This window comes from Sciurus carolinensis, chromosome 6 (assembly GCF_902686445.1).
Source record: "Sciurus carolinensis chromosome 6, mSciCar1.2, whole genome shotgun sequence".
In the NCBI taxonomy this organism is placed as follows: Eukaryota; Metazoa; Chordata; class Mammalia; order Rodentia; family Sciuridae; genus Sciurus; species Sciurus carolinensis.
The window spans coordinates 66,862,845-66,889,384 of record NC_062218.1 but is presented as its reverse complement, the minus strand read 5'-3'; the positions used below and the strand labels follow the sequence as shown (position 1 = coordinate 66,889,384).

Below are 26,540 nucleotides of genomic sequence, written 5' to 3'. Positions count from 1 at the left end.
ACATTGAGAAATAATCTGTGATACTTGAAAGACTGTGTAACTTCAGTAATCCAGAAATTATTCGCAAATTGCAACAAATTGATAGACTTTAGTGTTTTTAAGGATTCATACTAATTTTGCCTCAAAGTCACACTTTGTTCTGTTGTTTATTTTTAACATGCACTAATTACAGTAGCTACTAGCTGTGACTAATTTGAAGTTAAATAAAATTTAAAATTCATTTCTTCAGTTACACTGCCACATACAATGTACACAACAGACACTAGTAGCTAATGACTATCATAATAGACATCACAGAGAAATGTTTTCATCATCACACCAGCTTCCTGGACAGCACTATTCCCCACCCTCAACCCTGGGGATTGAACCCAGGGACACTCTACCACTGAACTACATCTCCAGCCCTTTCTTTTTCTTCTTACTTTTGAGACAAGATGTTGGTAAGTTATACCTACCCTGGTCTCCAACTTGCAATTTTCCTGCCTCAGTCTCCCAAGTAGCTGGAATTAAAGGTGTGTACCACCACACCCAACTAGATAGCACTATTCCAGAATTTTGTTTTCTAATTTATTTTAAAACAATTCACTTCCCAATCTTTTCACTTGTAGAATTAGTCACAGAAAATGACACAGGTCTTGCTGTTCGCTAGAATAAAAATTTCAGAAGAGTTTTATGTATACTTGGCAACTGGCTCATTACTTTCTATAATGAACACTATTGTACATATTTGCATATATACATGACTGCATATGTTCAATATGTAACAATTTATTGTGCCTGTTTAATTCAAATTAATATTATGCCCTAACCTTGTGATGTTGATTAAATGCTATACTATTAAAATGTTAAAATATTTTTATTCCAGGATAATTAATTGTGCAAATAAAATAGTTCAGAATAAAACTAATATTTTGGCAAAGATCTAATTGTTATTTGTTACCTAATGTATGATTCCATTTCTTATGTAAGAAAAAAAGTTAATATTGATTATTCATTTCTCCCAGAATCAAAATAAAAATAAAGTATTATATTTTGAAATATGATGTTTTAAGTTTTGACCATGAATATTGATTACTATCAACTTTTAAATATTATTAGGAATACTTTGTTTTTTGTTAATAATAGTAAAAATATGGTTCAAAAACAGTAGTTTCAGAAAACATATATAGAGGTATATATAGATATATATAAAATGTATTTTTAAAAAATTTTAATCTAGGTAACATCATATATACATCATTTAGTTTAAAAAAAATCTATTTAGTTAAAAAATTTAAGGGGGTGCATTACCAGAGAGAAAAACCTGGGCCTCACACATACTAGGCAAGCACTTCATCCCCCATCTTTTAAAAATTATTTTGATTTTGAGATAGGTCTCACTAAGTTACCCAGGCTGACTTCAAACTTGTCCTAAGTAGCTGGGACTGCAGGTGTGTGCCACTATGTTCAATCTGAATAAGGTATATAAATGATCTCTCTAGTATTGTACTTTCAGGAATCTATAATAACAATGATTTTATTTATTCTGCAATAAAAAAGATGATAGGGAACTAGAGGTAGAATTCCTTGTATTTGCCATCAGATATTGCTGATATACCTTACAGTAGTATTTAATTTATAAATGATCTCTTACCTATTAAAGACTTTCTTTTCATTTTTTTCCTTCAGGTTCAGGAGATATGGACAGTATTTCCAAGGTGAGTACTATATATTCTGTGTTTTTTTTGTCTGCATTTTATTCCACATAGAATTCAAAGATTACTAGAGTAACTGAATTTTGTTCTTGAACAAAAGTTTGAAAATAGAAGTACAGGTATGATTAATTGGCAGTTAAAATATTAATGTATATAATTTGTGGGAAAGGGTAAAAGAAATCTTTTAAGAATGTTCCTAAGCAGACTAAGATTCATATATAGGGCAATTATACAGAATTAATTTACACACAGTAATAACCAGTTTAATCACAATGTGATGTTACACATTCATAAAGTAAAATGACAGCGTTTAGATAATATTTTGAAAACATAAAGGTGCTTAAAATACTTTGAGAAGAGGTAAACTTGAAAAAGTGGCTATACATGTTAGAAGGCCATTGCCTTCATACATTCAGTTGCTTTCTCGAACCTTCATTAGGCAACGTTGATATATGCAATCATTATTCTTGTCCCCAAAATAGTTAGAAAGTAATTAGAGGAAAATTATATTACAAGTAGGAAAGTGTATGTGTCTGCATTTCTCTTCCTTCAATAGTCTGAGGATCTAAAATTAATCCTTTACTAAAATGCCTTAATTTTTTTTTGAAGAATAATGCCTAAATACTTTTTAGGTCATGATGAATTTAAAATAGCTCTCCGAGTCAAGTATATTTAGAATACTTGATAAGAACTAATTATTACTAGCACTAGAATGACTTGCTTAGAAGTCTGCTTTTTATCAGTAAATAGAAAAATTCATTAAAGGGTGACTTTGCTTTTAATTCTATTTCTAATTTGTATTCATGTGTAATAATATAAAATTTCCAATGACAAGGTACATAAAATAAGATTGAACTACAAAACAATTTGAATTAAAACTTCAACCTCAAAACATGTTTTAAATTGTAATCCTGACCTTGTACCTGTATTATCTGGCTACTTGGTCTCACAAATTCTATAGGTACAATGAATGTTTGTTTTTAGGAACAATCCAAAAGGTCGCTTTTTTCCCCCCTAAAAATAGATAAATATCTGTAGTGCGTACTAGCTTATCTTTGTGAGAAATAGTATTCAGAAAACCTGTTTTCAAAATGATATTCCCTGTATAATTTTATTAGAACCTTCTGTCTGGGAGGTGCGTTTGCAAGTGAGGTGACCATGACTATATTGGGCCATTTCAGGTAATTCTAACAATTGAGTTAGCTGAATTGTTCTTTATGGTAACCAGCAAAATTTCTAATATCATATTTGAGAAGCATATTCACTTACCTAGAGATACTCTTAATTATACAAAAGTGGTATCACCTAGATTGCTATCTGGCACATTCCTAAAATTTCCACTAATAACTCATAAACTTTTACATTAGATTTATATAAACAAAATTCTATATGGAAAGTACTTTGTAATTTATAAAGCACTTTAAACTTTTAAAAAGCATCATAATGATTAATTAAATGCCATTTAATCTGCCCTCATATCAGATATATTACCATCCTTCTATTCTTATTTTGCCATTCCTATTCCTAGACACAAGGTTTTCCCACTATATTGTGCCCACTGTGAATATTCCCTTGCCTAATGATATATTGTTTATTTTCCAATCACTAACTGGCCATCCATTGTGTACTTTTCTGTACTAGTGTTGCCTTGCACACTCTAAAGAGACATATAAGTCTTCTTTAAATACAAACATACTCTCTGTCCTCAACTGGACAAGAATTCCTTCATTCAGTAAATGTCAATACACCAAGGCATTCTGCTGGGTTCTTAAAATCCAAAGCTAAGCAAGATATGGTCTCTCATCTGAAGAAACTCAGTGTAACTGGGGAGATCAAACAAATAGGGTCAGGAAAAACTTTTACAAAGTGAAGTTCATATACACTTAACATTAGAATTACCCCCAAATAGTAAACAAGTCACTTATAAATGTACTAGAAATAACTAGTTAATTTGCATTTACCTTCAAATGAACTCCTGAGCAACTCATTTTTGCATTGCCCTCACTCTGAATTCACTGGCTTTGTGGTCTGAGCTGGCTGCCTCAGGGTGATGGGACCACGTAGTGTCTGTGGCACTCTAGTCACTTTTCTCTCAGAAGCAGCATTGTGCATACTGTATACTCCCCACTCCCTGTCCTTTTTCTCTCTACTTCTGTCCATTCACAGCCTAATTTTTTCAGTCTCTAACTCTGAAGTATGAACAGTCATTAACTCCACTTTTCCCATCTTTCTTCCTTTTCCAACACATTTACAACTATCCTTTCTCTTCCCTTCCTCTTTCCTCTTTTTTTTTCCTGGTCTCATTCATTTCCACCCTATTCTTTTCCTAATCTCTATTGATTGACTCAGAAGATAATCTCAAACTATTCCTGCTTAGTAATTGTGTTCATAATTCCTCTCAGGTCTCTAGCTACATCTTGTTAAATCTGCATTTTGTGAAGCACCAGTATTGCATTTTAAAAAACTCTTACTTCCTTTTTAAACATTGCTTGTATTACTACTTCAGTTCTTTTTATCTAGTTTTAAAATTATATATATTCTATTTTGTCCATTTTATATGTGAGATAAATGAAAAATACTAAATAAAGACTGGTTCTACTACTTATATGTGTTGGGAATGTGTTACTTAAACTCTCCTAGGTTTAGTTTCCTTACCTATAAAATAGAGCATGTAGTTCATTCCCTGTCATAAAATTGTCAAAAACCGAGCTAAGGGCTATAAAGTACTATATGGGCACAAAATATCTGTCTTCTTGTTAGTTAATACAATGTTTTTTGGGAAAGGCTAGAAATACACATTGTCACCTGCAGTTTGACAGCACTGCTTCAGTGTCAGAATGAATTCAAACTTCACATGAGGAGTTTCAAAATTATTTCTTAGTTGAAAATTTCCTATAAAATTAGTATACATCTTTTTCAAAAATGCAGAATTAGTCTTTAGGAGTCTTTTAAAAATGAAATGTGAAACTCTTTTGATCCCTTCTGCAACTAAAATGTCACCCATTTAATCAATTGAAGGAAAATATTTTCCTTTGGTATTGTTTTAGGGATTAGGGGTGGAGAGAAGCATGTGATTTGTTTTCTTAGAAGGAAAGTACCTACAGAAATTCTGTGGTTCACATTAAGCTATTTCATATTTATATTTTTTAGTTTAAAGTAAAAATATTATATGAAAAGGAATGGTCATATCATGTTTAGTAAATGATCAAAGTAGTCTTTTGAACCTGTAGCTTTCTGACCTCGAGAACTTGGTTCCATTTAGAGATAGCACATGAGAGCTAGATGGGCCTGGATGATGGATCTCCAGCATCATCTCAGGGGGGCTGACCCCAGTTCTAGCTCAGTTGTACCCACTGGGAAAATAGGCTGTTTGTCCTTTTGGGGGCTAGCAGAATCAGAACAACACTCCGAAAGCTCATTATTGGCAGCCTGTGAGAAATCAATTCAAAATCGACTTCCCAAGACCTTAATGTCAATATTATTTTATTTTAATTAAAAGTAGAGACAAAGTTTCTATAAGAACCTACATTTTAATTTGAAAAAAATCAAATTTTAAAGAGTTTAAAAAGGTTTAGAACAATTTTTGAGGATGGAAGAAGGCATAATAACTAAGAAAGGATATGAAAAAACACAAGGTAAAATTATAGATCAGAGAGTCTAAAGAGATAAAATGGCATTCAGAGGAAGTTATGTGTGTGGTATATTATTTATGTCTATCATACACATATACACATTTCTATATAACATCATAGCTTTGGTAAGAGAAAAACTCCTGAGTAAGAAAAGGATAAATGAGAATGTAATAAATACTTCAAAGGTGGAACTAGTAAATCCTAACCATATTTTATCAAGCTAAATTCTAAAGCATAAGTACAAAATAAAGCACACATCAACTGAAATAAGAAATTTAACTAATGTGACTATTATAACTAAAAATAATCTTTACCATTATTATTCTCTGCTCCCTATTCTCTAATTATATTCTCAAATGATTGTACTGCCTTTCTTACCAACCTAATTCTTTTTGTGCATATTCTTGCCTTGATTATGAAGTCCACTGGAGACACAGCACAAAAATGTGGCCACAGTTAGATGATGTGTGCACAGTTTCTTGCCACCTGCCATCATCACCAGTCCTGAGCTGGGTTTCGTACCACTCACTGTCTTAGCTGTTCCTCACATGCCAAACTTGAATATGCTCTTTAGCCTGTCTCTTCATCACATCACTCAATGACTGTGGACAGCATAGTTTCCTTAAGACTCCCCATTGAGAAACTTCTGTTGCTTTCACAACATTTTGTAAAGATTACTTCAGGTCAAAACAAAACAAAACAACATTTTGTCCTTATTACTTCAATGTTTTTCAAATGTGGTCCAGTGGGCTGAATAGGACTAAATTTCAGAAATAATATTATCTTAGTTTTATAGATTATGTCCTTTTAGTGTTCCTCTCAACATCCTTATATATTGTCCCCTTCCCCCTTCCAAAATAAAAGAGTATAAGGCTGAGCCATCTGAAGAGCATGGAAAACAGGAGTAGTAACCCTGGAAGTATTTTGTAAGTATTTAACTATTGAAAATGCAATGTTACATTCAAATTCTAAATATTTAAAATCAGCACTTCGACTCAGGAATCATAATTGCAGTCAGCTAAATTTCAAATTATAAATAAAGAGATGATATATCACAAAAATACAACAGAGACCTGAAGCACCCAACTAATCAGGGCTGCCCTGCTCCTTCAAGGCATCTCATGTGCTGCTGGAAGTTTGATGTCACATAAGACTGCAGATGGCTCCTTTCATATATTTATTTGACAATGTGTAAAAGTATACAACTTCCAGGTGCAACCTTAAATTTTCTCAAATGTTTGTTAGATTAATTTTTATTCCAATATTAACAATTTCTCTATTAGGTATAAAATGACAGAAATCTGTCTGCCAAAAAAGACAGATTTGGGGTAACTCTTACAATACTTATATAAGTCTAGTTTCCTTTTTGAGCTAAGTCAACATTATATTCCTGTTTTCAAAGCAAATATATTATTTGATTAATAACAATGGATTATAAAATGATGCAATTAGTTAAATTTTACTTAAATTTTTAAAGTTACCCACATTGATTTCAAAGAACAGTTAATTTTCTATATGCTTGTGTAACACTTTCAGAAAAAAAAATTGTCAAAAAAAATAGAACTTCTTTATGCTATAAAAGTACGGTTGCCAAGCCCTTGGGGTTCGTTGATATATAGAGTTCCTATGGACTTCAGAGGATCCTTGTTCTTAGATCCTCCCTGTGGGGTGCACAGCAAGACAAGATACAAGCTATATTTCCACCAGCTCATCTACCTGCCTCTGCTTTACAGTTTAACCATATTCTTATAAAGTACTTGTTCTTCTGGGAATAACTCATTCATGAAATTTTAATGTTTGTGATATACCTTTTTTTAGTTAAATCAAAATCCTCTGAGCAATTTTCTTTAAAAAAATATAAAAACTTATTCCAAAACAGAATATAAAATGGCAGTGGCCTAAGAAAAAAATCTAAAATTGTTCTTCGATTTTAAATAGTAAATAAAAATGTTTAACACTGAAGTTTTTTTAATAAGTTAGTAAATTGCACCTTGAAAGGAGTCCCTTGGGTCACAGTTGTAATATCGAGTAAACATGATTTATATGCCATTGTAATTCTATCTTTCCTATTGAAGTGGAGTATCAGATATTCTTTCATGGCTCAAATTGCACAGTAATAATGAGACTAATAAATTTAAATAAAATATGAAGTAATGTACTACTAACTTCATGTTTGATTAAATTGCTAATAGCAGCTATTTTATCTTAGAAGAAAGTTCCAAAGTAAATTTACTTTTAATGAGAAGAAAAAACTCAAAAGCAGTTTACTTTTCAGCCTTATTTTCCTCTAAAGACACATAATTACTTCTCAAATCCTAAGGTGTTTCTTGTTTTTAACTACAGTTCTTAACTATCGTCCTTTCTTCCTTATGGTTTGAATAGTATCTGTAAACTGCATGTAGAATTAAAGGGTATGCTTATTACAGCAGTGACCTTTCAAAGTTTGATTAGCGATATTACTAAGGGAATTGTCATTCCACCATGCTTATCTGTGAGTGCACTGTTTTCACCGTACCCCTGCTGGGAACATTTTTAAAACTCTCCAGAATTCTAGGAACTCTATAAACTGAGGGTGGAAAATTGAATAAATATTGATTCTGAGGCTAAGAAAATAGTTGTTGTCAGTTATTTTGAGGTTTTTTTGTTTGTTTGTTTGTTTTTAAATTTTCATTTGGGAGAGTATTAGTACTTGCCAAGGTGCAAAGAATGAACTAGCCTACGTTGTAGAAGTCTAAGATTAAAATTATAAGTCTGCTTTGTCCTTAGAGATGCTGCTGTAGATTCAATTTTTGAAACAGTACAATGCAAGAGGGAAATTAAAATCTTCAACAATGCCTTGTTTTCTAAATCTTGTTTACAGAATTCTCCCAATAATATGAGCCTGAGTAATCAACCGGGCACTCCAAGGGATGATGGTGAAATGGGGGGAAATTTCTTAAATCCTTTTCAGAGTGAGAGTGTAAGTATTCCCTTGACCATATTATTCTATCTGGATTTTATGTCTGAAGCTCTTCTATTAGAATAAATGCAGAAAGTCATTATTATTGGTGTTTGTCTGGAATTCAATAGATTGATCTTTAAAAAGTTGTAGGAAACTTAAAAGTAGAATTTCTTTAAAATTTTTTTACAAAAACTTTTTATCTTTTACTCCTATTCTATGTACATAGTTACAAAACCATAATACTAATTTTCTCAGAGAGAACACCTACTATGAATAATCAAAATGGAAACAGCTTGCCTACTTGATGCTTCTTACAACTTAACATGTTACTAAAATGTTTGCTGAAAAAAATAGATCTATTCTCAGTGCTGTCCTTAAAGTTGTGAAAATTATCTATAAGTATGTTGTTGCTTCATCATCAGACCTCATCAGACTGGAGGCCATATTGGTGATCTGTTAACCCGAACTGGATACTTAATTTTTGAATGTGATTACAATGTTAAACAAAAGCAGTATCCTTCCATATCTCTGTAGAAATAGAATCAAAAAGTGAAGTATTCAAAATCATTTGTTCATTTAACAGACAATTTCTGAGTATTCACCATGTGCCAAGGTAATATCCTAGGCTCCAGAAAGACCAAAGAGACAAGATGGTGCTTTTTCTTAAGGAGTTTGCAAAGATTTTTAAACCATGAATTCAAGCTGGGTGCCATGGCATATGTCTATAATCCCAGCTACTCTGGAGGCTGATGCAGGCGAGTTTGAGGTCAACCTGGGCAACATAGTGAAACCCTATTAAAAAGCAAACAGATGAACAAAAAAACAAAGCAAACATTTCCATTAGATTTGTACTGGGGATGTAGCTCGCTGGTAAAGTACTTGCCTAGCACATGTGAGATGCTAGATTCAATTCCCGGTAATGGAAAGAAAAAAGAAAAAACCACTTTCAGGGTTTTTTAAAATATAGCTTTCCAGAACACTCCCTAGGCCTCATGAATCAGAATTTCCAAGAGTAGGTTGGGTGAATGAAAAGGCTGTGCTAGGAATGCTAATATGTATTTTCTACTAAGAACCATTAAATTGGAATATAGTATGAAAAATTTCAAAACCTAAGTGAATTTCATCTTTATAGGATCTATCCCCCCCCAAATGCATTACTATCATTAAAATTTATTATGGAGGACCTACCAAGCTGCAGACAGAATGAGAAGAGACAGCAACCCCATTTTGCCCAACTTAGCCTTTACCAAAGGTAATACCATCAGAATTTGAAGAGGTGACTAATAGCATATCTACTTTTGCACAGACTGGTTCTTTCCCCAGATGGAAACTAAGATATAGGTTCTGTAGATTCTTTTACTTCTTGGTCTCAAACTATAGCCTCTCATGGGACAAGACTTCCCTTGCTTTTAGGTTTCATTTCTGTTAAAATTAGAAAAAAAAGTGCTGATTTTTAGTTTGTTTTATTTACATGACGTGTGTGTGTGTGTATTCCATATATGTGTGTATACATATATATGTATAAATTTATATTAAAAAATCAAAATCTTAGCTTTCTTTGATGGGGATACAGGAAAAATAGGAGAAACAGTTTTAAGTCATAATGCCTCAGGATTATAGAAATTATTTTCTAGATCCTCGTTCTTTCACTGGTTTACTTCAGAACTATGAATGAATTAGTCTTTTTCCTGTGTTCACTTTATCTAATTAAAGACCTTTTCTTTCCTATTCTTTTAATTCTTCCTACAGTAACATGGTATAATCTAATGAGGTTTATGATATCAATGCAATTCAAAATTAATTGAGCTTGCTAAATGGAAAGCACTAGGATAAAGATGAGGTCTTCTGAGATAAATATATACTCATCCTCAAAGAATACAATCTAATAAGAAAAATAGATGCTTACATAACTAAAACATGGCAAATTAATAAAAGCTGTAACACACTATTCATAATAATCAAGAAATGGAATCAACCTAAGACTAATGATTGGATGAAGAAAATGTGGTATATACATGTAATGGAACACTATTCAGTTGTAAAAAAGGATGAAATTCTCTCTTTTGTGACATGGATAGAACTGGAGGATATTAAAAGAAGGCAGACAAAGAAAGAAAAATCAGGCATGATTGTGCTTATATGTAGAATCAAAAAAAGTTCATCTCATAGAACTTGAGAATAGAGTGTTGATTACCAAAAGGTGAGGAGAATATGGGGAAAGACTGAGTTACCATTGGGAGAAGTGGGTTCTATTGTGCTATTGTATAGTAGAGTGACTGTAGGTAATTAAAATGCACTATATATTTCAAAAAACTAGAAGGAAGAACTTTTAATGTCTTCACCACAAAGAAATGCAATGTTAGAGAATATGGCTATGTTTATCCAGATTTGAACATTATACAATGCACATATGTATCAAAAAATCATGTTGTACTCCATAAATATGTATTTTTATGTGTCCATTTAAAAAGTAAAATTTTTAAAATAAATATGGTAAGTAGACATAAGCCAGGTGTTTTAAATGTAAAGAGGATAGATTAATTTGGGATTGAAAAAAAACTTTTGAAAAAGATTCCACATGGCTTTAATTTATGGGAAGAAACAAGACCTTTCTCTCCATCCTTCCCATATTTATCACTGATGAATGCTGCTTTGTTTAACAGTCAGAAGAGGGGTACCAATTCAAAATTGACATCAGAAGGTTCTTCATGGGAAGCAAAGAATCAAATATAATAGAATTTAAAGAATTTTTTATACACCAACTTTGCCCTTCAGTCCAACCCAGATTATGTCCTTGCAAAACCACAGATTGTTGTAAATCTGTGCATTTAGAAAGGACAGTAGCTGGAGCAGGGCTTCTCCTATCCCTGACCCTTGGCCCAGCCTCACAGCCTCTGAACTCAAGAAGGTTCAATACTATACTACTGACAGAGTTAGAAAACAAAAGTTTACTGCTTTCTCCTTCCTCCCTCCTGTCCCCAAAAGAATAGTCCCAAAAGGAAAAATAATTGGATGGTGGACCAAGACATAGCACCACACCCTGGAGGGTAGCACAATCAAGAAGCAGCTCCACACTGGCCATTCCATCCTTTTGTCTATCTAGTGAGGAGAGTTGACTTTTAATGGATGGTGTCACTATTATCTGTGGCTTTCTTTATCACATTACCACATGTTTTTGCTTAGACTTTTTAAATAAGATCAAGCATAAGAGAGGAGAGAGGAAGAAAAAAAGTGATTTAGTGCTGGCAAATTTTAGGTGTTAAGGAAGTAAATAAGCTAGTTAACTCCAATAAGTTACCTTTACTATAATCAAGGAATATAGAACTGTTTAATACATGCAAAAATAAAACAGTTCCCAATAAATGAATATGAAAATTCTAGTCTTTTTAATGCACATAATCCTAAAAGCACATATATTTTAGTACTCTGCTTTTTGAAGACTTGTGATCTTTTTACTCTGAGCACAGAAGAGGCTTGGTAGGGAATAATCACCTATTGAGTGCTTATTACATAAGAGATTATCCTACTCACTTCACACATGCTACTTCATTTAATAATATAGAAACAAAAATGCCCAACCAAAGTCATAAATCTTGCAGTGCCAACATGCTTGACAGAGCAAAATGGGAATCAAAAAATATTTCACTATTCAGTCTCTCTCATTCTCTCTTTTTTTTAGTCACAAACAAGGTTCTATTTCAAGAAACAAAGATGCCCCCTAGTGTTCAAACTGTAAAATGTTTGGTTTTGAAGGTACAGAATATGAAAAGACATAATTCAAAAAAGTTTTTCATGATTTCCAAGTGGAGAAAGCAATAGATCACTTTTCTAAATTAATTTAGAAAAATATTTCCCTGTGGAATTGATCTATAATAAGTTTAGTAAGCATGATATTAAAACTATACTATCAAATAGAAATTATAAACAAGGTGGTAGATAATCTATTGCCCATACCCCCCTTTGACTATTTCGTTACCATAAAGAAATCACATCAACTCACATTTTTCATGCAGTCACATATCCACTAAATTTATATTTCTTTAATTTATATCAGAGTAGCATAACTATTCCTTATTTCTTATTAATAAAATAAAAATATTATATAGAAACTGAGACATAGGAATATAGAAAGATCTAAAGTGAGATCTTGAAATAAATAATCAGGAATGTATAGACATTGCTCACAGATTTAGTGAATATCTCTGATGGATTCAATGGTACATGAACTAGGTATGTAACAATGGAAAATTCACAAGTTCATGCCAAAAAATGCTATTTCAAAATAAAGTTAAGGTAAAATAAGTTGGTATATGCTTAAAATAATATCTTTAGGTTTTTTTTTTTTGCTAACTCAAACAGTAATATTGTTTACAGCTTTGTAAGCGCCTTTTTATCCTCTGTGGACAATACTCAGAATAATTTTGAAACAGGGCAACCTGATATCATAGCATTTTGATACAAACATTACAATTTGGCATCACATATTGATGGAGCAGTACAATAGAAACATTGAAGTGTGGCCACAGTACAGTACACCATGAATATTTTATGTCTCCAAATATGATACCCCATTTAACACTGCTTTTCCTTTTCTTTTGGAAAAACACAAGCTTCTTCTCTAGGACCTTGAAGAACAGTAATCAATAGAAAAAGTCCTTTTTGCTTTCATATTCTGTAAGTTTTCCTAGAAATTTTGTGATTTCCCCTTAATTTCATTTAGTTGAAAGGGTGTCAGTAAAGGCAGTTAAAGGATGAGCAGTCTATAACCTTAGAAGTACAAATAGCACTTTGTTTATGTAGACACTCAGCCATTAATACATCCTATCTCCTGTACCAAATACAATTAGCACATCATTCTACATAAATCATACTACTCAAAAATTACACTTTACTAAATGCTTGATAATTTTTCTGCGTGTTATTTCTTGGAGCTAATGATTTCATCCTTTCTGACTAAGTGTGTTCCTTCTTTTCTCTATTTAATATTGTACTTCATTTTCTCACAGTTTCCTCCCTGAGAAAACCTATTTCTTTTAACTTCCCAATGAATTAGTAATACATTATCATTTTTGTATAAGATTTGCTAGAGACATTTGAAATATCATGGGTTAAAAATGTTAACAGTTACTGGTGTGTATTACAGGATGGTAGCAGCCAGTAAAAATACTTGATAACCGTGTATGTGCATGTGTGTATGTTTACATATGTACATCTCTTAACAAAATGTGTGTTAGGATGAGGACTACTATTTTAAGAATATTCCCCAGTGTTACATGATGTACAAATGAACTGGAGTACTATGGAAAAAGGACACAAACCTTTAAAATCCTGCTTATTCAGAATGTGCATTCAATGAGATGGTCTCTGTAGTTAACTATCATTTATCCAGGAATTTTTCAAACATTTCCTTTGAGGCCCTTTCTGAAATGTTTTAGTAACTTACTGATTTAGATTATTGGCATAGTGTACTCAATAAAATCTATATTTTAAAATAATTATCAATGGCCTAACTGTGCTATTTAAATTTAAATTAACTAAAATTAAATACAGCTGAATTTTCAGTTCCTATATTGCACTGAATTCATTTCAAGAGCTCAGTAGCCACATGTGGCTGGTGGCTGTTGTGCTGAGCAGTACCGTAGGACATTTCCATCATCATAGAAAGTGCTACTGGACAGCACTGATTTGATCAATGGTTCTGATTGTAAATAATGGTCCTGTGGAATGCATGGATTAAATTTCTTAGTGTCCATTTTGCCATATTCTTGTTTTTTTTTTTTTTTTTTTCTACTTCTAATAAAATCTTGGAGGAAGGAGGGACTGTATAGAGGGAAAAGAGGGGTGGGAGGGGTGCGGGGGAAGGAAAAGATAACAGAGTGAATTAAACACCATTACCCTATGTAGATGTATGATTACACAAATGGTATGCCTTTACTTCATGTACAAACAGAAACAACATGTATCCCATTTGTTTACAATAAAAATAAATTTTAAAAAATAAAAAAATAAAACCTTGACATCCATTTACTATTACTTATTCTTTTCCCTTGAAAATAAACTACAAAAATATAATTCTGTTTAGTCAAAGGCTGTGGATAACTAATTGAAGCTCAAGGATATATCTTGCAAGACTATGCATAGTACCCTGTGATGAAATGGGACATATTCCCATTCTGGATCAGAGTCAGGTGTGCTCCATCAGCTGCCCTGGTCTAAGAATGTTTCCATGTTTGTTTGGTTTTATTTAGCTTTGCTTTTTGCTGCCATGATCAAGAATAAAGGGAGAGATGTTTGTCCATCTGATGGATCTTTCCCTTCTCTGGCAGTATCCCCTTTTTATCACCCTGTACTATTATCCAACATTGGAGTCACTTAACTGTGTGACTTCACTTTCTTGTACTGAAACAAAACTTTAGTCTATTAAATGATTAACAAGTAAATTTTCCTTGATGTGGTCCATGTTTGAAGGATTAACAGTTCTCCCCCATGGTCCAGTGACCCTTCTTCCAGCCTCATTCCCCATCTTTACTCAGGAACAATGTGCTTTTTATTTAAGCACTAGGGACTTGTGACTCAGAGGTCTGCCACCTGAGCCATGATCACCCTTTGCCCTCCTGCGGAAATCCTTCCTTCTTACTTTGGTTCATCCTTATCTCAGTACACACATCATACCTCTTTACTGGTTTCAGCAGCCCATCTATTCATTCTGTTCCCTGCCACCTTTCTAAAAAGTCATGTTCTCTACCCAGGAGCCTCACTGTTCCTGGTTAAGTCCCAGCAGCCTGGTACCAATCCCTTAGACTTCATCTGCCTCTTCATGAGGCACAACCATTAGTAGCATGTTGAAAGGAATCGCCTTTCACCTTGATCCTTACAGATTTTCAATAAAACACTTAAAATATTTCAGGGTTCAAGCTTTTTTATCTAGAGACCAATACTATGTGAGATTAGATGCCTCTCCCCGCAATTCAGCCAATTCAAAACAATTGTTCAAAGTGGTGACCACTAACAGCATGTAGATACTTAAATTTAAATAAATGAAAATTGAAACATTAAAACTTTTCATTTCTCAGTTGCACTGGCAACATTTCTTGTGCTTAGTAGCCACCTGTGGCAGTGGCTTCTGTGTTGGTCAGCACAGATTCTAGGACAGCACTGTTTTCCTGAACAGTGCTGTTCTGGAACTTTTTTGTCACAGTCTGTCCCTCATGAAGGTAGATTGGCATAATTAACAAAATAATTGCTCTCCTTCCTTTCTAAATCATTTTTGAGGCCACTTTTTGCACATTTGTGAAAGCCTCATCTTGAATCCCTTGTCTAGGGAATCAGAGTGCCAAACAAGCATGCAGCAACTGAGCCCCTACTGTCACTCACATGATTGTGGATTGAGATTGGAGTCACATTAAGGGAAGAGGGTTATGTGATAAAGTCTAAAGCAGACTCTTAAAAGTATTTTAAATGCTTTAATAAGAACCTAGGGCTGGCTGGGAGTTGGTTTAGTTTCCCTCCACTATTCACCTAGCATTTACTGAGCATTTTTTAAGTAGCCAATAAGATACATAGTTTTAAGGACTTTATATTTAATCTTCTCAAAACTCCTAGATAATACTATTAAACCCATTTTACAGGTAAGGAAACTAAAGTTAAGAGAGGTTAAGTAATCCCCCTGTTCACACAGCCAGTAGATAGCAAAGATGGATTATCAGCCTCCTGGGTCTGGGAGAAAATTGGACCAATTACTTTCTAGAGGAAATATTAAAAAATTTAGAATTAAGTCTATATAAACTTACTCTTTTTATAGTTACTTATTTTTATGTTGTGTAGGGTAAAAAGCTTAAGCATGAAAGATCATAAGAAAATTGCCATTGAAATATGGATTCTTCTTTCTTTCTAGTACTCCCCTAGCATGACAATGAGTGTGTGATCCATTACCAAGTCTCCTCATGAAAACCACAGTGAGTCAGCCCTTCACAGAACTACTACGGAAGAAAATTATTCATCACAGTGTACAGTTAAACAAAGGAATCTCGGCCACATCAAACCAATCTTTTTATTTCCTGCTCTCTCCCCTATTTTGTGAAGAAAGCAGGTCCAAACGCGATCCAAACAACTGTACGGAGCGGCACATTAGAATTGCCCTAAACTGAACTGCAAATAATTATCTGTGTATGTATATGTGTGGGAAAGAGAATGTATCGTATATGCATATGTTATATGGACATATACGCATACATGCATTGACCCACGGGACATTGTAAAATATTATCACATGACATCTTAAGTAGAAGTAAGTAGGGACTTTTATTCCATCCTTTTTTTCACGTTTACATTTTAATTATTAAAAGTTGCTCCTGCCCCTTCCCTGAACTATTTTGTGCTGTGTATATCACTGCTTTATATAAGTTATTTTTTAAGGTGAACTCAGATGTTATGGTTTTGTAAATGTCTGCAATCATGGATAGGAATAAAATCGCTTATTTGAGAGCTTTCATTAAATTGTGTCTCATGCAAGTTATCCTGTGAATCCCAAAGTGTACTGTCTCAAGAAATGAAAGTGTGTCTTCATCCTATGTCAAATCAAACAATTTCTCCGTTACATTCAGTGAAAAGTATTTTTGTATTTTTTTATTTGAGAAATACACTTAAAATCAACAAAAGCTTAACTGGGGCCTCACACAGTATATTTCTGCAATAACTGCTTTAAATGGAGTTCTTGATCTGTTTGTCAAGATGTTAGATGATAAAGAAATCATTAATTAGCTCAAATTACCTAGACCATAGCAATAAAGTGACAGGGGTTGTCATATTTTAGCAACATATATCTCTTTAACATGATAAAGCCTAGAAGTGATAATAAAACCATTTGCTTGGGTTTGTCACTTCTTACCAGGCATAATAGAGGTAAATTTTTAATAACTTACCAGTGTGAAATGATACCTGGTTTTTACTCAGACTTCCTGTGAACACATCCAGATAGACATTGCAAGCAAACACATTGAAATGATTGAGACTTTAAATTCAAGGGAGAAAAGAGCTATTAGAACAGCTGAGGACTTCTGGAGTGCTACTTTTTTGAGCCACTTCTTACTTGCTATCAGCAGATTGGACTGGCATCAGTCACTTCTGCCGCCCCTTCTCACCGGCAGCAGAGCACCTGCTCTATTCCTGGTACAGAGGTCTTGTATTCTGAAGCAAACCATTTGTAGTAACACTTTGCTTACAAAATTACTACAGTAACATTGATTGATGATTGGTCAATCGTTTACACTGATTACGGGCCAATCTGGCTTTTGTCTTCAGTGGATTAAATCTATATTGTGTGACTAACAGTTCAGTAAAAGTAGAGAGTGAGGAAATATTGAAAACAAAAATTCTTTCCCATTCGAAAGCACCATTTTCTGTTACACTTTCCAGATCTTTCGAGTTGTGTTTATTATACATGCAAGCACCAAATGTTAATTAAAAAAATATGAAGACTTGAACTTTGGATTTTAAAAGATAATTTGGTGACCCTTTGTGTTGTAATCCTGACACAAATAACACAAATAACTGACAAACACAAAGTATATGTACAAACTCCAGAAACTTTGAAAAGCATCATTTAACCTCACATAAAAGGAGTCTTCTCTTTCCTGTAGGCTTGTGGTCTCTTAGTGAAAATTTGACAGTATATTTGCTAGTTCTTAATCCCAGATGATTTATTTCTCTCAAATTCATGCTGACTCGTTCCTTCTGCAAATAAAGATTTTTGCCTGTGCGTGTCAGGGGTGCTGGTCAGAACTGTGGAGGGGGGGAAGAGCAGAATTAAATTTATGTTGCAGATTTAAGCTATAATAAAATTAGTCCCAATTAATTACACTGTAGCCACTGTCAAGTGTGGGGACTGGGCGCTGGAGAGCAGCCCCACACCATGTCTCATGCTCTCAAGCTGCAGAGACCTGAATGAAAAATTCAGACCGAAAGGTCCTTACCTCAAGCCAAGGTAACCTGAAGATGACACTTTGTACAGTCACCTGAATTACCAAGAGTAAGTGCAAGTTTTACTTTTTATGACAGTTGTACAAAAATTTACAGCCCTAAACTTAATCTTACAGGGCTAGGATTCTTAAACATTTTGTTTACTTTCTTCTCTGTTTTACTGATCTTGGATTTCTTTTATTTGCCTTCTGAGAAGGTATTGTTTCTTATCACAAAGAATCACGAACCTGATTTTACTTGCCCTTATTTTGGTGATAATCCTAGGATATGAATGTGATCATGAACCCCATTATTTCTGATCTGTTTGATCAAAAAGGTAAAATTTGTTTTTTGTTTGTTTCCAAGATACAACAACCAATTTGTCATAAACATTTATTTTACTTTCTTTCTTGGAAACCAGATTAAAAATAGCTATTTCAGATTTAAAAGTTCCTAAAATAGTTGAAATATTATTTTTGAGGAAAAAATTGTATTTTAAGAAAACCAGTGTATAAAAATCCTTCATTTTTATATCCAAACGATTTTCTCATGTACTGAATGGAGGATACTATCAGTATATTAATTTTTTAGATTTTAAATCATTTAAACCTTATTATTTTTCTTATAATAAGAACATCGAACCTTTTTCTCCTTTGTTTTCCATCTCCATCAAAGCACTTGTGTTGCTATTGATATGTACTATCTGTTCCTAGGATTATTTTTACACATTTCACTTCACAGTAATTATATCAGCAATTCTTGCCTACATTAAACATGTAATTAATACACATGTAAAATGTGAAAATAAGTAGTTGGTGAAAACATTAATTCTTGTTTCTCTGCTTTATATTCTGCCTCACTCCAGTTGAAAATGCATGTCATTCTTTCCTTGTTATGCATTTTTCTTAACCAGCTGTCTCTTAAATTGCCCATGGGAACAGAGCCTATGGGGTGCTATTGACCTGGTACAACCCTGTATTCGATGAGTGAATTCAGCTCTCCTTTAAAAATGTGCCATTTGTGATGGCACACGCCTGTAATCCCAGGGGTTCAGGAGGCTGAGGCAGGAGGATCATGAGTTCAAAGTCAGCCTCAGCAACTCAGTGAGACCCTGTCTCTAAATAAAATACAAAATAGGGCTGGAGATGTGACTCAGTGGTTGAGTGCCCTAGTACCCACCCTTCCCCCAAAGAAAAGTGCCAATTTGGACTCAGTTGCTGATGAATAGGAATTTTACAGCTAAGAATCTGAGGTTAAGATTTATCTATTGCCAAAGTTTCACAAGTCAATTCTGTTCCTTCACCAGGAAGAGTGCCCAAACATTCCTTTCCCTCCAGGAATAAAACAGAAAATTTCTTCTATTTCTATTTTTACTAGTCTCTAAGATATGTAAACTCCATTGCGTTTCATGGAGTCTTTCACTTAATACTATAGTTAAAAGACAGCAAGTAAAATAAGTTCAGTTTGGGGCATGAGGAAGCTGCACATCTACCTGCACCTTTTCATCATGTCATTCTGGGGATGCAAAGCAAAGCATTCACAACAGTCCCTGGCCAGGCGCATTCCCCGCAGTCTTCAATTCCTGAAAGCCTGATTGGCTTCCTTCATGGCTTTCTCCATGATTCCCTCCCAGTCCCTGCAACCTCTAGTAGAGATAAGATACAGACTGAACATTTTTACTTTCTCATGCCTACTATTTTCATCTCCATATAGCATATATTATTAATAGTTTTCCCAGGGAAAATAATTAGAATTTTCATTTCTTGATTATCACTTAATTGCAAGCAGTACCACAAATCATAACTTCTTGACATTGGAGTTCATTGTCATTTTGACACTAGTTATCCCTTTTTTATGTTTTATACACTATGATTCTCTTTCCTGGAAAACACCAGTTGGTAAAAATAGCCTGTGAATACATAGTGTAGTGAGGGGAAATCTAACATGGGGAAGAGTTGTCACATATTTTCCAAAAAGCAAATTAGTCATTTATTTATATTTTTCCCTCCTGGTAGAATACGTTTCTTGTTTGCCGTGAGGAGTAGGAATCTGTATTTTCTTTAAAAGTCTGTACCCAATCTTAAGCATTTGTAAGAGTCTCCCTCAGACTGTGAGCCATACCTTGAGAGATACTGGAAAAGTAAGAGTGATGAACCACGATTAATAACATTTCCATTTTGCGTACTAAATGTGTGCGTACCTGTCTGCATGGCCAGAGATGGTAGTATAAAGTTTCCTCACAAAACACTCCCAGTGTGATTTAAATTATTTAAGGTACAATTGATAAGCATAATTCTTGCCTTTGATGGATTTTCATTTCAATGATGAAACAGTGATGGACGTGATTTGGGATGGAAAGTACTACAAGACACAAGCAGATGGAGTCTTCAAGGTTCAGACTTGACATGCTCATGCTAGCTTGTCCGTGTTAGACCTTCTTATGAGGGCACTGTATCCAAAGATAAGGGCATGATTATTAATCTTCAATCACTCTACTATCTTGCCAAGATTCATGCAGTAATTATAGTTTTCTGATGTACACATTTGTATATAAGAAATTGAATTGCCATTATTAATTTATTTCACCAAAAGCATTAACTTTACCCATGAACTGTAATTCAGATTGAGAGGGATGACCTACAGGTGAAAAACACACCTGAGACCTCTTTAATTACTTTTCTAAACTATATTCTAAAGAGAAATCTCAACTGAATAAGTCTCCCAAGGAGAATTTCTTCTAAGTTTCCCCTGTTAACTTAGTATAATTGGTTTTCCTGAATAGAAGAATAATTTCCATAAGAAGTTTAAATGTGAATATTTTTGCTTCTACATCTTTGAAAATGAAATACAGTAGAATATGTGGATAGTGGACTATATATATTTAAAGTGGGACTAGGTGTTTTCATGTATACAACTACAGCTTGTCTCTTCCCTCTTTGCAAATTTACTCATCAGGATAAACTTTGAACTCGTTTTGATTATCTTAGTCATTGAAATGTTATGATCTGCTCCTAAAATATTTGGTATTTCATTTTTAAGTGAGATGTGCTATTACATGGCAAAGGCAGTATTGATGTTCCCAGAAAAAGTGATATGAAGGATTTATTCACAATAACATTAAAACATTATCCACTTTCTCTTTTGTACCAAGTGGCCTCAGTACATTGCCCAAAAATGAAATGTGGGTTCCTCACAGTATTATCAGAACACAATACAATTTGTTGTCAACTAACTTTCTATAATCTCTTGGTAATATTGCTCATTTAAATGTAATCAACCACTTATATTTTTTAGAAAACAATTCAGTCTGTCCAGTTTACATAATTTGACAGCAAATCTACTTTAATTTTGCAATATCTTAGAAATAGTCTTAATATAAACTACTGATTTAACTGTGTGTATGGCTTTCTATCAGATCATTTTTCAAAATGCTTTACCTTCCTTGCATTAAGACAATTAAAAACTTAAAATATATATATATATTTACAAACAACATGCTGTTGTTTCAGACATGAAAATATGGAGAAGTCTTTATAAGTAGAATTCTTTACTCATAATAGCCTTCAGTTTATTGAATTGTTTAATTAATCTGTGGTTTTAATAATATAATAAGATGTTTTCTTACTACATGTGTTAAGTTGTTATACCTATAATGTCTTCCTGGAAAAGCAGAATTATTTGTAAGGTTTTTATAAGTGCACAATTTATGTATAAATATAATTGGAATCTGGGATGACTCAGTAATCTACTATTCTTAATTCCATAATAGCCACCAGCTATCTGGCACATTTTGTAAATCTAGCATCTGTGTATGTATGCGTGTGTGTATGTGTATGTGTGTGTGCACGTGCACATTATTACATTTATTCTCAAATGGGTTTATTACTTAATGTTTTTGTAAAAGTACTTGAGCTGTTCATGTGATGGGAAAGTTGCCATAAAGATGTACATAAATGCCGCTTAATTTGGCACGTCTTCACATTTATTTATAAAAATACAGCTTTTCATTTATAGTTTCTATCCTTTCATTTCTAGCCTCTACTTCAATGGTATTAGAAAAGTAAATTATTCATATAAAGCCAGCATAAATGTGTTCTGAATGACAAGTCAAAATATAAACTAATGTGGACATCTGTATATGTAATTGAATTAGAAATGATGCCTTATGGAAAATGAGGAGTCTGTAATATCAAAGAATTTATATATCTTAAGAAAAGGCTACAATGAGTGGTTGACTCTATGTGGTCAGATAACTAAACTTTGCCAAAAAATAACTAATATTACTAGCAAATCAATATTTATTAATGAATGAAGTTTTGGTATTTTATTCCAAGTAGAACTACACATAATATGGAAATCGAAGCATTTATTTAGGCAATTCATGCAATACTATGCTTGTCTTCAATTACTTTCATCTTTCCGATGAACTGTACAGATAGATGGTTGCCTAAGTTTGCCATGAACATTTCCCAAATAAAGATTCTGAAATAGATTCTCCATACTATTGTATAGATGAATAAGAATATAGGAGGAGGAAGATCTCTAATTGGATTAAGGACTCATCCTTAGATATCAATGAAATACATAAATCGTTTTTTCAATAAATTTTTAAATACTGGTTCACATTATTTATTATGGCTTTGATCCAAATGGAATCTTCTAGTTCAGTGATGCAGCACATTTATACATAATGACTTGAAAGGAAAGTGTTATAAATTCCACTAACCAGACAGTCTGAGCCAAAGGTTACTGCAAGTAGCTTGTCAGGTGATTTTAGCTCTGTGTCTGGATTCTAGGGGCTGGAGCACTGGTAACAAGGCAACAGAGGGATCCTTTCTTTTAAAACAGGAAGAAGTCATATAACCAAGAACTTTTCTGTAAGTTGTTATTAGTGTTTGAAGCATTTATGTAGGTTCAGGGCAGGAACTACAGAGATACATAAAAATCAGCAGAATCAGTTTAATTTCTCTTCAGCTCCTGTGATGAATAAGATAATAAAGAGTGAAGAAATTCAAAATGAAGGGAAAGAAGGATGTGAGTGTCTGCATTCCTAGCCCCCCAGAAGTCCAAGTAATCAGTGTTTGTTTCATAGTGCAGCACACCCTTCAAAGTGAAGAAACACTTTTGTATCAAAAGAGGGATAAAAATTTAAAGAAATTCTAGAAGTTTTGTTCTCTACGCAAAGTTTGATGAGAATATGGTGTTGCTTAAAGAAAATCCTACAGCCAGAAGACATTGTACATATAAATGTTTGGTTGTCTCATTCAGTTTGCACAGTTTCCCTTTAAGTAAATGCTGGGCTTAATTTGACTATAGCTGCATGTCTCTGTGAATAGCAACCTTAAATCCTCATCACAAAACTGTCTTTCCAACTTATAGTCCACAATTTTTGCTGGCAATAGGAATGGAACTCTTGATACCTAGTTATAGTACATGAAAACAATTTGCCCTTAAATGTGTTTTCAACAAAATATCAGTATCATACATATTATGTAAACTAGTATCAGTTGCATAAACGAATTCAGCATTGCTTACTTATGTAAATATTGTTTCAGAGAAAGAAATGACTTATGAGTTGAAAATGAAATGTATTCTTGATATCTTTTCTATCACAGTGCTGAACATTTTGTCATCAAGTTAACCATTATTCACTTATGTCTGAGGGGATATCACAAATTTAATGGTCTCAAAATTGCTTTAACAACCTATGTATCAGTCATTGAAATTGACATTAATTTTAAGAACTCAGCATTCCATTTTAAAAAGCAGTTATTAACCATATTTTCATATTTAAGAGGTAAACCTAGGCACATTTTCTGATTCATGAAAAACCCTCAGAGAATTGAGCTTACATCCATTTAAAAAAAAAAGAGAGAGTCCAGTGAATACTTTAAAAATAGTAGCCATATATGAAAATGAAAGATGAAAACAGAAGCACTAACAATCCTAAGATACCCATCTCACTAGGCAAGTCCTCAAATGAATGCCTAAATTCACAAAATTTAAATGCTCAGCATAACAGTTATTGATAAGAAGAAACATGTTGAACCAAATAAAATCAAAATATCCAACATAGGAGCCCTATCTAATTGCATAAAGGGTAGATTAGCAAATGCACTGTCAGAATCTCCAAGATCTCCACAAAACCAGACCACGACCAAACTCCAAACATTATAACTCAAGTTTAAAATTCAACACATTTACAAAAAAATACCATTTAAAATAGGCTGCACAAAAATTTCAGATTCTTCTTAATAATTATAATCTTGCTGAAATGTATTTAGTTGTAAAATGACATGGTTCTATGAAGTTCAATACAGAATATAAAACGCTGAAGGTCCAAACCTCTGCAGAACTTGTATGCTATGAGTATTTCTATAATGAGCCTCTTAAATCATTCAGAGGAGACATATGGGTTGAACAAAAGACTAAAAAGCTGACTCTGGTTCCTTTACTTCCCAGTTATTTAAAATATTGTTTGAAAAGTTATTTACTACTATATTTTCAAGTTCTAGAGATTTGCATAATGTTTCTGTGTAAGAGACTTCCACTGAACTGCGCATTTGGAAAAATGAATAGCAAGTATTTTCCTTCAAGTAACTAGAAATATTTTGCTGCTTTGCCCTGGTAGTGGGTACTTCAAAAATATGAAATACAGATTACAAAAGTGTATGTTCCAGGCAACATTAATGTTCATTTGACATTTGTTTAAAATAAATACAATAAAATATCTTTCTGGTTTACTTGGCAGTATTGATTCAAGTTTTTCATGACCTGAGCTCTTGCATTGGGTCTCAAAAATTCATATTCTTTTCACCTCACATGTGAATTAAAATGGTACTGAAAGTGAATAAGCTTATTCAACTAAAGAGAAATTTGAGAGCAAGTGATTAAATCAGAAATCTTTTTCATTCAAGTTGCAAAAATAGATGTTCTTACTCCTCATGAGTAGAAAATTGGCATTTACGAAGATTAATGATTAATCACCAAACTGCCACATAAACTTCCGGTTCAATAGTTAAATGCATACAGCAAATTCCTAACCTACTTTAGGAGAATTTCTTCTTGCTGAAGATGAAAGTTTACACTATAGACTTTATATTACAGATCCATTTGTGATGGTCTTGATTTTGCTTGCTAAAATAAGCTACATGATTTCTAATACTTTCAGATGTAAATGGTAACGATTAAAACATTTCAAATATATTCCTGGAAAGTAAACCTAAACACAAAAATAAACAAAGTTGAGAAAGTAAGGATGAATTGCAAAACAATAAGTTTGGCTTTGGAGAGACAGAGTACATATGTTCAGTGATTTATTAATGTATTTCAACTTTCAAACTCTAAATAGTTTCTAATTTTGCAACTTTAACTTATATTTTCCTATTTGCTTAAAGGATGATAATTAACAAATATTCAGAACATGCTTAGAGTTTAAAACATTCGTCAGTTACTTGACTACAGATTTTTATTCTCAGTGATTGTATTAAAATAGTATATTAAACTATTTTTCAGGCTTAATTATGAGATAAATCAAGCTAGAGGCATGAAAGACCTGGTTCCTGAGAATGTTTGTATGAGGTACTTTTTAAACTAAAAAGCATAGCCTGTGCAATTTGGAATGCAAACCCAGAGTTGTAAAATAAACTTCCCATTAGAATATCTTTATTCTTCTGTCTCAAGGACTCTTGCTTCTCAAGTCACATTACAGGCAAAGAGGTAGGGTGAATGTGGTCGGATGGGTTGGACATGTCAAAAAAGGGACGAAAATGTTTCATTTTCTTTTCACAATAAGAACATTACATAGGAAATACTCTTACGGGTCAGTGAAGAGAGTAATTAGATATCCAATCATGTTATCTTGAATAATTGAAATCTAACTTCTCAGTAGGAAACTTACATATTTTTTGTGACTGCAAATTCTCCCCTGCCCATTTCATCTCACGCTGTTGCCCCTAGTATCTGCAATTAGTCTTAGAGTAGAGTTACTCTATGGCCTTCTTGAAGGGACCTTTGTAAGTAGCTATTAGCTTAAAAGGATTTGTGTGGTTCTTGAAACCCCTCCTTTATTCCTTGGGGAGTAACAGGCAGGTGAGGAGGGTCTGATCAATTTTGGGGGGACAGTATTAAGATAAAAAAGATTCCATGAAAAATAATTAAATAAAAGCCAAGTCAGTACAAATCTTTTAAATGCTACAGCAGGTGATAATGGCAACTCGCAATCACCATAATCTTTCCTGTAATGAACTATTACATTCAACAAAAAGAATTCCACTTCTCCATTAGACAGTCTTTCATGATGTTTGCTTTGGGGCT

At 33.3% G+C, this 26,540-nt stretch overlaps 1 protein-coding gene across 5 annotated transcripts in view; it reads left to right on the top strand.

The window, feature by feature from the left end:
• Ssbp2 (single stranded DNA binding protein 2) overlaps nucleotides 1-16,758 on the top strand; it is a 356,243-nt gene extending 339,485 nt beyond the window's left edge. For 4 of the 5 annotated variants that reach the window (XM_047556868.1, XM_047556870.1, XM_047556867.1 and 1 more), the window contains 3 exons: nucleotides 1,669-1,697; nucleotides 8,187-8,285; nucleotides 16,162-16,758. In XM_047556868.1, coding sequence (XP_047412824.1) covers nucleotides 1,669-1,697; nucleotides 8,187-8,285; nucleotides 16,162-16,191 — 158 coding nt within the window. In that variant the 3' untranslated portion in view covers nucleotides 16,192-16,758. The remainder of the gene's footprint in view (nucleotides 1-1,668; nucleotides 1,698-8,186; nucleotides 8,286-16,161) is intronic. The other variant, XM_047556869.1, reaches the window with a different exon arrangement.
• Nucleotides 16,759-26,540: the final 9,782 nt, after the last annotated feature.